We start from the raw sequence: 12,500 nt of genomic DNA, 5'->3' as shown, positions 1-12,500 counted from the left end.
AAAAATTATACATATGTTTTCCTTCAGAGTACTGTCAGGAACCTACTGATGAGTAAACAAAAGCTTAAGGAAAGCTAAAGGCACTTAGCGAGCTAGCCCAATTCAGACTTCAAATTGAGAAAGACCTCAAGGCTGGAGTAAAACAACATGTCCTGTTGGGCCAAGCTGAAGGCGTCCGACTGGGTTTATCCCACTGCAGTCCTCTCCCTCTATGGGTTTTTTGCTAACTGCAGAGTAGCAGAGCCCTTCGTCACAGCATACCTCATCGGACCCCACAAGAACATCTCTGAAGAAGTGGTAAGATCACACACACACACACACACACACACACACACACACACACACACACACACACACACACACACACACACACACTGAGAGAATTAGGGTCTGTATACCACAGGGATGACATGTTTTTGTCGGCCAACCCAGAAGTCACTGCAGTTCGAGGTCCCTCATCTCAAAGTCAATGCGATTTTGGTTACGGGGGATTTTGGTTAAATGCTTGAAATAAGGTCTGTGGTTTATAAAAGTTGATGAAACAGCGAACCTCGTGTTCAGCAAGATCATCTTCACCGCTGAGGACCACTTTTGATTTTTGAAACGTTTTCTGATCATCACTCAAAAATCATCAAAGTGGTCCTCGCTGAACCCAAAGTTCAATGTTTTCATAAACCACCGAGCTTCTTTGTCTGGCTGAATATACACTGATGCAGTCACATCTTGTCTCAGTTTCTGTGAGATTAGCTGTATTCCAACTCCACAGTGACATACAGCGAAAAGTGCTGGTTCCACTGCTAAATTCAAGAAGCTCAGACTGGAGAAGGAGGAGGTGTTCAGAAGTGGAGACAAACAGCTGTTTAAAGAGAGCAAACACATGTTTGGATACAGAAATATGAGCTGCTAAACGTCTGGATTCATAACGTCTCCAACAGCAGGTTGGAAAGGCTTGAGAGAGACCATGTACTATAAACTCCATTGACGATGAGATGACCCTCAACTAGCCAGCAGCTTGAATGAGTTCTTCTGCCGCTTCAACAGACAACACAGCCCTGACCCCCTGACCCCCTCCACTGTGACACCTTATCTTCACAGCCCTGACCCCCTCCACTGTGACACCTTATCTTCACAGCCCTGACCCCCTCCACTGTGACACCTCATCTTCACAGCCCTGACTCCCTCCACTGTGACACCTCATCTTCACAGTCCTGACCCCCTGACTCCCTCCACTGTGACACCTCATCTTCACAGCCCTGACCCCCTCCACTGTGACACCTCATCTTCACAGCCCTGACTCCCTCCACTGTGACACCTCATCTTCACAGTCCTGACCCCCTGACTCCCTCCACTGTGACACCTCATCTTCACAGCCCTGACCCCCTCCACTGTGACACCTCATCTTCACAGCCCTGACCCCCTCCACTGTGACACCTCATCTTCACAGCCCTGACCCCCTCCACTGTGACACCTCATCTTCACAGCCCTGACTCCCTCCACTGTGACACCTCATCTTCACAGCCCTGACTCCCTCCACTGTGACACCTCATCTTCACAGCCCTGACCCCCTCCACTGTGACACCTTATCTTCACAGCCCTGACACCCTCCACTGTGACACCTTATCTTCACAGCCCTGACTCCCTCCACTGTGACACCTCATCTTCACAGCCCTGACTCCCTCCACTGTGACACCTCATCTTCACAGCCCTGACCCCCTCCACTGTGACACCTCATCTTCACAGCCCTGACCCCCTCCACTGTGACACCTTATCTTCACAGTCCTGACACCCTCCACTGTGACACCTTATCTTCACAGCCCTGACCCCCTCCACTGTGACACCTTATCTTCACAGCCATGACCCCCTCCACTGTGACACCTCATCTTCTCAAACAGCTCATAAACTCTTCCAGGAAGACTGATGTCTGGCAGTACCAGAGCCTCTTGTCACAGGCACAGTTTCTTCCCAACTGCCATCCCGCCTCTTCAATGAGACCCGAAAGCCTGAACGAATCAGGACTTCATCACTCCCTCCCCTGGTGCCCCCTGAGCACGGCCGGCTTAGTAACGGGCTGGGTTCCCCCCACTGACATTATCCTACCCCCCTCCCTGCCCCCCATCATATTTCACTTTCAAATACTTCATATTTGTTTGTCTGTATTGCTTTGTCTTCTACTATTGATGTGACCGCTGCGCTGTATACTTGCACTAAGTTAACGTCCTCGTTTGTAATCTGATTACATACTGTGGATATTAAAGTGAATCAATTGAATCTTGAATTTCCAACATTTAATTAAAGTCCCCATCCCAAAATCCCATTGATTTGGGAGATGAGGGAACCGGAAGTGTTAACATCCAGTTTCTTCTGGACTCCTTCTGGATACTCTAGTGGATACTTCTATTCATGAAGTATTGCTTCATTAGGAGAGTTCATCTGAGACCAACCTGTCATGAGTTTTACAGGAGAGTGAGTTTTGCACAGTCATATCAGACCAATGTTCCTTCTGTTCTCATAGTACATCACTCACACACAGTCTCTGCTATCCTTTATTCTGTCCTTTCACTTAGCTTGCTCGATCTTCTTCCACAGGTGACTAACTACCTGTTCCCCATCTGGACGTACGCCTACCTGGCCATCCTCTTCCCTGTCTTATTGCTGACGGACCTCCTGAGGTACAAGCCCCTCATTATCCTACAGGGGCTGTTCCTGGTCATCTGCTCTCTGCTGTTCTGCTTCGCCCGGAGCCTGCCTGCTATGGTCTTCCTTCAGGTCCATGACGGTCGACAAATACTGCTAAGAAACCTGCATAGTTGGATAGTATTGCATCATTACATCATACATGGCTTTTCAGCTACATTAAGAACTGTTGTTTACCAAAAGATAGAAGCAATAGGAAGGGAAACAAAATCATACTTGGATAGTACGCATGGAAGCTAGCTATGTTAGCTGCGTTGTTTACAGGCATACTACTGCTGCACTGCCTCCACGTTGAATAGACCCTTCTCACGGGGGCCATTTTGTGTCGAATAGGCAGGGTAAACACAGGTGCAAGTGTAACGGTGTTGTGTAGGTGGTACTTGCAGCAACCCATGTTGAGGGCTTGCCCAGGGGTGGGATACGAACCGCTGACCTTCGGCTTGGGAGTCCGACATGTTAATCGCAACACCAAGAGAGCTAGCTCCCTTGGCGGAGCTGATTAACTTGCCTTTATACTGGGGAGTGAGTTTAACCAATCCACTCGCTACCACTCGGGACTCACGAGGAATCCGCGCTGATTCATCTCGGTTACACAAGCAAAACACTAATGAGGGTTTCAAAATTCCATGATTGCAATTTGGAAACCCTCATTAGTGTTCTGCTTGCACCTGCGTTTATTCTGCCTTTTCGACACAAAATGGCCCCCGCGAAAAGGGTCAATTGCTGAAAAAGTCCTGCATTAATTAGGTCAGCTACTGCATTAGGATGCAAGGGGTTTGACCACTTGCAAACTGGTCCGTGCTATTCTGCCAACAGGTGGACTTTGCCGTGGTGACTTCCACAGACGTGGCCTACTTCTCCTACATTTACAGTGTGATTCCAGCTGAGAGGTACCAGCGAGCCACTGGGTACTTGCGCAGTGCCGTGCTGGCTGGTTTCACCTTTGGGGCCAGCCTGGGCCAAGTGCTCGTCTCCCTGGCAGGTGGGGCTTTAGGAATATACTGTACAATCAACAGGCTCCTGAATCAATAAAAAAAAGAAGATACATGTTATTGGTTCATGTTAAGCCATAGCTGAAGAAAAGAACACTCCTTCAGAAATCCTAAACATCAGAAAATGTGTCTCACCTCTTAACTCCCAAGAGAATGATAACAGAACTGTATTGAAGTAGCCTGGTAAACCATACTGATCATGTGAACTCAACTCACATGCTGTTTCATTCTACGGATCAGTCTGGACACCAGCCCGCCCCCAACGATTTTCCAGAAATTAGAAAGTGCATGGACCAATCAGGGACCTGCCTCGTAGTCGACAACATAAACGACCAATCAGGGACACCGCTGGCAAAACAATAATGCCATCTCCTGAAGCAACAAGCGGTAACGTTAACGTTAGTAGAGGAAACACAGCCATAAGTGCAGTTATTGCAGAAATGGACTCAATAACAACAATTGAACAAGAACAAGAGAGTGCACCAGTGGAGTTAATCTGCGGAAAATGTGTTTTCGCCGTTCTTTCGAGTGGATTTGTATTGGATTCGGCGAAGCTGATTGGCTGAAGGAGTTGATTGTCCAGGCAAGTGCTAGGCTAGAGGCCAGACTGATCTGCTTAATGCAACAGAATGAGTTGAGGTCATCATCAGTATGGTTTTACCAGGGTAGCATTGAACCACACTTTGACCAAATTGAAGCAGGATCTGATGAAATGTTGAACTCCAATCAGCAGGAGTGGACTACTTCTGCCTCCATGCCATTACTCTGGGGATTATGAGTGTGGCTTTTCTCATCCCCTTCTGGCTGCCTATGCCAAAGCACGCCTTGTTCTTCAAAGGGAAAGACGCTGGTGCCACTGTTGGCTCCGAGTCCCAGCAGCAGGGGGCGGCGGTGGTGGTGCATGAGGCTGCCCAGCAGGGGGCAGCGGTGGTCCATGAGGCTGGCTCGACGACAGAGGAGATGGAGAGTGGTGGCTTCTGCAGCAGGGACAACGCGGCCCGTGCTGGACAGCTCCTCTGGAGAAGCTTCAGAGAGTCCTACTCTTCCAGGCAACTTTTTGTTTTAACTCAATTGTTGTTCTTTAATTTTCCACTTCTGTATCACACCTAGGGTTGCAAACGGGAAATTAACAGTACATTTGTAGAAACCTTCTAGAATTTTTGATTACATTTTTTGGTCTGTTACCTATGGAAGCGTATTGGATTCACTTGAGAAATAAAATAAATCTGCCTGTTTTTTTTAAATTAATGAGATAAGGATTAATTCAGAAAAACAGCCGTGTTTTTATATGAGATAATTTGTCATGAAAGAAAGAAATTCATGGTATTTTTTCCCCTCTCAAGTGAATGTAATATGTCGCCGTAGATCTTGGGTTCTGCTTAGATCACCAAGAATGCCCCCTTTCCCACCAAGAGTCAGAGCGGGTCCGAAGCGGGTAGTATTATTTGTATTGTTAATTCCCATTACTTTCCAAATTTGAATATTCCCAGAATTTTGCAACCTAATCACAACCCAATAAGCAATACAGATCTACTCGGCGCACACACCTTTCATTTTCTCAGTGTCCCGTCCCGTGCCTCTAGTATCTGTGGCCTAATACCATGAATATACCATGTCAGATGTACTTTCAATGTTGAAGTGTAGCAAATACTGAAAAGATAGCTCTGTGAGTTTATGTGCTGCATCACATACTTCATCATCTTAATCAGTTGTTTTAATCATCCAGGAATGTAGTCTACTGGTCCCTGTGGTGGGCTTTGGCTACAGCTGGCTATGGGCAGGTCTTCAACTACATCCAGCTGATGTGGGACCATATTGAACCATCTGCCACATCATCCATCTACAATGGAGGGGTAGAAGCTGTCTGCACACTTGTAGGTAAGATGGATCATTTTATTTGAGAGACAGAGAGAGACACACACACACACACACACACACACACACACACACACACACACACACACACACACACACACACACACACACACACACACACACACACACACACACACACACACACACACACACACACACACATGTATGTTACATCAGCCCTGTCCACATTAACACATATCTAGTAGCGCCAAAATACATGCTGTGCTTCAGGTACTCACCATGAGATGAAATATGTATCCATAGTTATGTGAAACAGCATCACTTCCTTGTTTGCCTGTAAAGAGCACTTCCGCTGTCACGGCTGCTGGAAGTCACTTTAAGCAGGGGGTGCTGGGAGGAAGGGACTCTGACGTTTTTGACATTTTTTAGCCATATTTAGAGGAATATCTCATTTTAAAATAACATTAGGATTATACTGTTGTGATGTAATTATTCAGTATTTTCTCCTTTTCTCACTCATTCAGAGCAAAGAGGGAGATATATAGCATGATGATAATGCTCTATATCTCCCTATTTGCTCTGAATACACCAGTTGACATGACAAGAGTTACCATGATAGAAATATTATCAGCAAACTTAATGACTAGACTAATGATCCTGATCTGAACTTACAATGATTATATCAACAAACATTGACTCCTCTCTTTGCTGTATAGTGGGAGGTGCATTTTTGAGTAGGCTATTAAAATAGCATGTCAAGTTCACGTTTCTTTATTGCCAGATTAAATGACTCGTATTGGTTGTTGGTTGGTTCAACACAACATGTGCGCACATGCACGCTTCTTCTTCTTCTCTAGCCTACAAGCATGTAACTTCCTTAATTGTTATTGTTGATAATTCTATTTAAATAGGCTACATTTTCAGTATATCAATAATGCAATAATTTCCCAAAACATTCCCAAACAAGAAAGGAACATAGTGCACTGCAAAATATGTTTAATTACATTTGTAAAAAAAAAAAGGAAAAAAAATCATCTCACCACTAGGGTGTGCTGCGTACTTCCCTGTCTGCCCTGTCCGCTGTACAAAGCGCATGCGCTGTATGTCGCGCAAGCCTGGCGGCCATGTTTACAAAGTAATTCCGGCTATTTATTTACCTAAAAAAAAAGTTAATTTCTCCGCATTTGGATTAATATTTAATCTTGTGGTGAGTACCCGAAACACAACATGTATTTTGGCGCTATTAGATCTGTGTTTTTGGTTATTTTGAACGGGTGTACCATTGGCATCCATTATATGGCGATACTTACTAACTTCATGACTGTAGCTCAGTGTATACTGCTCGGACAGTGACGGTAAAGGCATGCTGTACCTTGGTTATATGTGTGGGGGGGGGGGGGGGGGGGGGTATGGCCAATGAGCTAAACTCCCGAAAAAGTGGCGTATCCCTTTAATGGGGCTTTGATCAGTGCGTTTGTCCCTTCCCCGGGCTAGGTGCTGCAGCAGCCCTCTCCGTCGGGCACATCCAGGTGTCCTGGGCCGTGTGGGGGGAGCTGGCTCTGGGCATGTTCTCAGCCGTGGGGGCGTGCGCCGTGTTTCTGATGGCACTCACCAGCAGTATCTGGGCCTGCTATGCCGGCTACGTCATATTCAAAGCGTCATACATGCTGCTCATCACCATCACAACGTAAGTTCACCACAACGTCCGCAGGTCATACAACACTGTCAAACGCCCTCAACCTCACAACGTCCGCAGGTCATACAGCACTGTCAAACACCCTCAACCTCACAACGCCCGCGGGTCATACAACACTGTCAAAGACCCTCAACCTCACAACGTCCGCGGGTCATACAACACTGTCAAAGACCCTCAACCTCACAACGTCCGCAGGTCATACAACACTGTCAAACACCCTCAACCTCACAACGTCCGCAGGTCATACAACACTGTGAAACACCCTCAACCTCACAACGTCCGCGAGTCATACAACACTGTCAAAGACCCTCAACCTCACAACGTCCGCAGGTCATACAACACTGTCAAACACCCTCAACCTCACAACGTCCGCGGGTCATACAACACTGTCAAAGACCCTCAACCTCACAACGTCCGCGGGTCATACAACACTGTCAAAGACCCTCAACCTCACAACGTCCGCGGGTCATACAACACTGTCAAAGACCCTCAACCTCACAACGTCCGCAGGTCATACAACACTGTGAAACACCCTCAACCTCACAACGTCCGCGGGTCATACAACACTGTCAAAGACCCTCAAACTCACAACGTCCGCAGGTCATACAACACTGTCAAACACCCTCAACCTCACAATGAACGTCCGCAGGTCATACAACACTGTCAAACACCCTCAACCTGAAGTAGTTATTTATATTATACTATTGATATAGTATACATAAAGAATACACAATACATATTAAATTACATAAATTATCATTAATATAACAATACATTAATGCAATTACATCATAAACATGATATTACATCAATTTTCATAATATAAAAATATATTCATGTACAAGCTTCTCACAAAGACTGGTTTCAGATGACCAATGAGAATCAAATACACTTGATGCATAGCATCCAGTTAGCATTAATGCTAATTTAGAATGGAACAACTTGTCTGAATCTCTGAATGTCTTTTGCACTTTTAGATTTCAGATTGCATCCAACCTCTCCACGCAGTGCTACGCGTTGACATTTGGAATCAACACTTTTGCCGCCCTTTCGCTGCAGACTATTCTCACCGCCAGTGTTGTTGATGAAACTGCACTAGGACTGGACATTGTTACACAGGTATGCATGTACACACAGGTTTAGGAAGGTTTATTTCTGTTAGACTACAATCATCGAAACATGAGGACAGGGCATTCATTTTGCATGCAGACACATTTAAAGGGATAGTTGTGATTTTTTTTTTATGTGGGGTTGTATGAGGTAGGCCTACTTGCAGACAGTCAGTGTCCTACATGCAGTATGCAGCAAAAACGTGTAAAAACAACAATACATACATTATTTACACCCTGCTTTTAGCTGAGATTTGCACTGTAGCCAGGTGCCCTATAGGAACAGGTGAGCAGTATGGAAACATTTACACATTCACACTCAGCAGACAGCTCTATTTGCCCGACGCGGCCGGTCTCCATTTCTCCAAACTGGGACCACTGACTGTCGGCAAGTAGCCTACCTCATATAACCCTACAACAAAAAATCTGAACTATCCCTTTAATGAGGTAGACTGGTCAATATCTCTGCCGTATAAATGACAGTCCAGTTCCAAAAGGTGACGGAAGCTTTTTCTCTGCAGTTCATCATATATGGCAGCTACTATGCCACCATCTCGCTGCTCTTCCTGATCCGAGGGACATACACAGCCTGTGCATATCATTACAACCCGGGGCGGACGGAGGCCAAGGGCCAAGAGCACTGCAGGCATGACCTGGAGCAAGCAGAGGCCAAGGACCAAGACCACGGGACACAAAGTGATCTCTGCTGAGCACTTCTGAACAAGGCCAACAAACTGTCAGCAGATGGATTGTGTCCCATTTGCCCACAAGGAATAAAAATATCATGCATCAATAATACTACTGGTCATAATGTCTGAGAAAATGCCTCAAAATGGTGTTCATGGAGACAACAATGGCCTTCAGAGAATGACAGCATCAGAGTCAGTACAATTCATTTATCTCTACAACAATCTGCTCTGGAAGTCAACTGAAATACTAAAACAATTATCAACTGATTAGTAAGGAATGTTAGAGATAAAGGAATTCCTTATCTGTACTTTTGGACACGTGTATCTCAGCTTGAGCAGGAGGAGGTCCCAGGAGGAGGTCCCAGGAGGAGGTCCCAGGCTGTGGTGCCCTTTGAGCAGGCAGCCTCAAGTGTTTCGCATAAGGAGGCAAGACCGGAAGAGCGGCACGATGAGGAGCGGAGCACACACACACACACGAACGAACACACACACACACACACACACACACACACACACACACACACAGACACACACACACAGACATGCATGCCGGTGAGGTAGGTGGAAGACCCGAGACGGAGCAAAACAGCAACATGGAGGCAGGTGGTACTCTCATCAGTGAGGAGATGGAGGTACTGAGGAGGTGGAGGCAGGTGGTAGTCTCATCAGTGAGGAGATGGAGGCAGGTGGTAGTCTCATCAGTGAGGAGATGGAGGTACTGAGGAGGTGGAGGCAGGTGGTAGTCTCATCAGTGAGGAGGTGGAGGCAGGTGGTAGTCTCATCAGTGAGGAGATGGAGGCAGGTGGTAGTCTCATCAGTGAGGAGGTGGAGGCAGGTGGTAGTCTCATCAGTGAGGAGATGGAGGCAGGTGGTAGTCTCATCAGTGAGGAGATGGAGGCAGGTGGTAGTCTCATCAGTGAGGAGGTGGAGGCAGGTGGTAGTCTCATCAGTGAGGAGATGGAGGCAGGTGGTAGTCTCATCAGTGAGGAGGTGGAGGCAGGTGGTAGTCTCATCAGTGAGGAGATGGAGGCAGGTGGTAGTCTCATCAGTGAGGAGATGGAGGCAGGTGGTAGTCTCATCAGTGAGGAGATGGAGGCAGGTGGTAGTCTCATCAGTGAGGAGATGGAGGTACTGAGGAGGTGGAGGCAGGTGGTAGTCTCATCAGTGAGGAGGTGGAGGCAGGTGGTAGTCTCATCAGTGAGGAGATGGAGGTACTGAGGAGGTGGAGGCAGGTGGTAGTCTCATCAGTGAGGAGGTGGAGGCAGGTGGTAGTCTCATCAGTGAGGAGGTGGAGGGCAGGCTCTTATGCACAGTTAAACCCGTGGAGCCCTTCATCATCTCTAACAGGTGTAAAAGCAAAAATACAGAAGTGTTTTCCAAATGACTTCAGCAAACATCAGACTGAAAATATATAGGATAAATCAATAGTTAGTCCTTGGCCCACGACCAAAGTTAGGTAGTGGTGTTGTTTTTAATTGATCACGTCCATTGCCAGGCCCCCTTTTGGCCAGTGGGCGTGGAAAGTTCATCACTTCTAAGTTGGCTCATAACCTGCTTTCCTGCCAGGTTTGGTGCAAAATTGTCAATCTATTCATGACTTTTCGACGATATCCTGCCCACAGACAGACAAACCAACAAACGGGTGAAAACATAAAAAGGCCAGTCCAACTATTAGAGATAACTTAGACTATAACTACTCTGGAACTATTATGAAATTAAGCTGAAAAGCTCTGTCAAACGTGGATATCTCAAAAAATGATACATCGCATCGCTTATATTTTGACATTGTAAGAGCAGAAGTAGCTGAAGGCTTTGATGTATCATTTGTATGTACTTTCAAAATGTGTGAATTTAAAGTAAAGCCTGGAAAGTCAGCTAGCGTGAATTGTGACATCACATCACTCAAGTCTGGCTCCCATAGGATCCCATTATAAAGTCTGAAAACGTATCAAACTTAAACTGTGATTGCTCAAAAAGTACAAAAGATTTAAAAATCCAGAGAAATCACAATGAGAAACCACATGTGTCAGAGTTTTTAATTCTTTAAAGTTTGTAGACATTCAGCCATCATAACGAGAGAGACAGCAGTGATGAAATGGAATAGATTTGTACACTTGTGTTAGACGGAGCCGGTCATTGTCCTCCAGGCGATAGACAGAGCCCGGGCCTCGTTCCTCTCTACGCTTTATTCTTTTGCGGCAGGGATGCCATGAGCAGCCAGTAGAGGGAGTAGCAGCCTCCTGTAGAGACAAACACATAAACACAGCATTCACATTAATATCCTGTTATTATCCAGGACACACACATGTTCTGTTTTAGAGCTGGGACATTTATTTTGCTGTTCCATCTACTGTCAGGATGTTGTGCTGGATTCTTGTTGTTGTTGTTGAAGCTAAATCTACTGGTGAGCTCAGTCTAAGTCACTCTGGATAAAGCAGTGAGCTGGCTCAAATGTTATATGAATGCTATTTGTTTGATAATAACCCAAATAAGCTCTTGGAACCAATGAGACAGCTGACATGTTCCAGTGTGAAACTGAGGCATGTAAGCACCTAATCTCTTTTACTGTCCGTTGTGCAGGAAGCAGAAATGATCTCATTGGTTGAGTTAAATCTCAATGGGTGGAGCCAAATAACAACTAAATTAGACTCAAGCTCCCTTCCCGGTGCATGGTGGCGCAGTGGTAAGTGCTGTCGCCTCACAGCTAGAAGGTCCTGGGTTCGATTCCCACCTGGGACGCTGTGAGCGCTGAAGGAGTGTGTGCCTGTCCGCATGTCCTCGAGTGCCCACCGCCCGGGTGGGGTCATCAAAAGGGCCTTTCTGTGTGGAGTTTGCATGTTCTCCCCGTGCCCCCTGGGGGGTTTCCTTCATATAGGAACCCCACACCAAAACATGCAATATCCTGGTCGCTGATGTGGTGCCTCCTCTGGTCGTTAGGGGCGCCTGTTCAGAGGGAGGGGAACTCGTTGGAATATAGCGTGATCCTCCCACGTGCTATGTCCTACCGGTGAAGCTTCTCCTGTCAGGTGAAAATAAGCGGCTGGCTACTGCCCATGTCTCGGAGGAAGCATGGAGCGAGTTTCGGCTCTCCCCAGCTCGTCAGAGGGTGGAGCAGCAACCAGGATAAATACATTAAAATTAGCACTAATGGGGGATAAAAAATAAAAAATAAACACTTCCCAACTTGGTGATTTTGTTGCTGGATTTTGCAAACTGTGTGACGACTTTTAATTATGGTGAAGTTATGGTTTGGTAAGGTGAAGTTATCGTTTAGTGATGTTATGGTATGGTGACGTTATGGTTTGGTGACATCATGGTTTGGTGATGTCATGGTTTGGTGATGCTATGGTTTGGTGACATCATGGTTTGGTGATGTTAAGGTTTGGTGACGTTATGGTTTGGTGACGTCATGGTTTGGTGATGTCATGGTTTGGTGATGTTATGGTTTGGTGACATTATGGTTTGGTGACGTGACGTCATGGTT

The 12,500-nt window shown here is 46.3% G+C and overlaps 2 protein-coding genes across 2 annotated transcripts in view; one reads left to right on the top strand and one right to left on the bottom strand.

Moving 5' to 3' along the window:
• Positions 1-147: 147 nt before the first annotated feature.
• LOC310776344 (thiamine transporter 2-like) lies at positions 148-9,037 on the top strand (the record flags this gene model as incomplete). Its single annotated transcript, XM_083636540.1, has 8 exons — positions 148-297; positions 2,587-2,766; positions 3,511-3,676; positions 4,420-4,735; positions 5,413-5,564; positions 7,017-7,209; positions 8,196-8,337; positions 8,849-9,037. 8 exons carry the CDS (start codon positions 148-150, stop codon positions 9,035-9,037), a joined length of 1,488 nt encoding a protein of 495 aa, XP_083492666.1.
• A 2,002-nt stretch (positions 9,038-11,039) lies between these two features.
• The window catches only part of cox7a1 (cytochrome c oxidase subunit 7A1), a 6,415-nt gene continuing 4,954 nt past the window's right edge, over positions 11,040-12,500 (bottom strand). Inside the window, exon 4 of the mRNA XM_083637380.1 lies at positions 11,040-11,256. Coding sequence (XP_083493506.1) covers positions 11,195-11,256 — 62 coding nt within the window. The 3' untranslated portion in view covers positions 11,040-11,194. The remainder of the gene's footprint in view (positions 11,257-12,500) is intronic.

This window comes from Poromitra crassiceps (assembly GCF_964638095.1).
Source record: "Poromitra crassiceps genome assembly, chromosome: 5".
Lineage (NCBI taxonomy): Eukaryota > Metazoa > Chordata > Actinopteri > Beryciformes > Melamphaidae > Poromitra > Poromitra crassiceps.
Note: the sequence above shows the minus strand (reverse complement) of the source record. Positions and strands in the feature narration are given on the sequence as shown.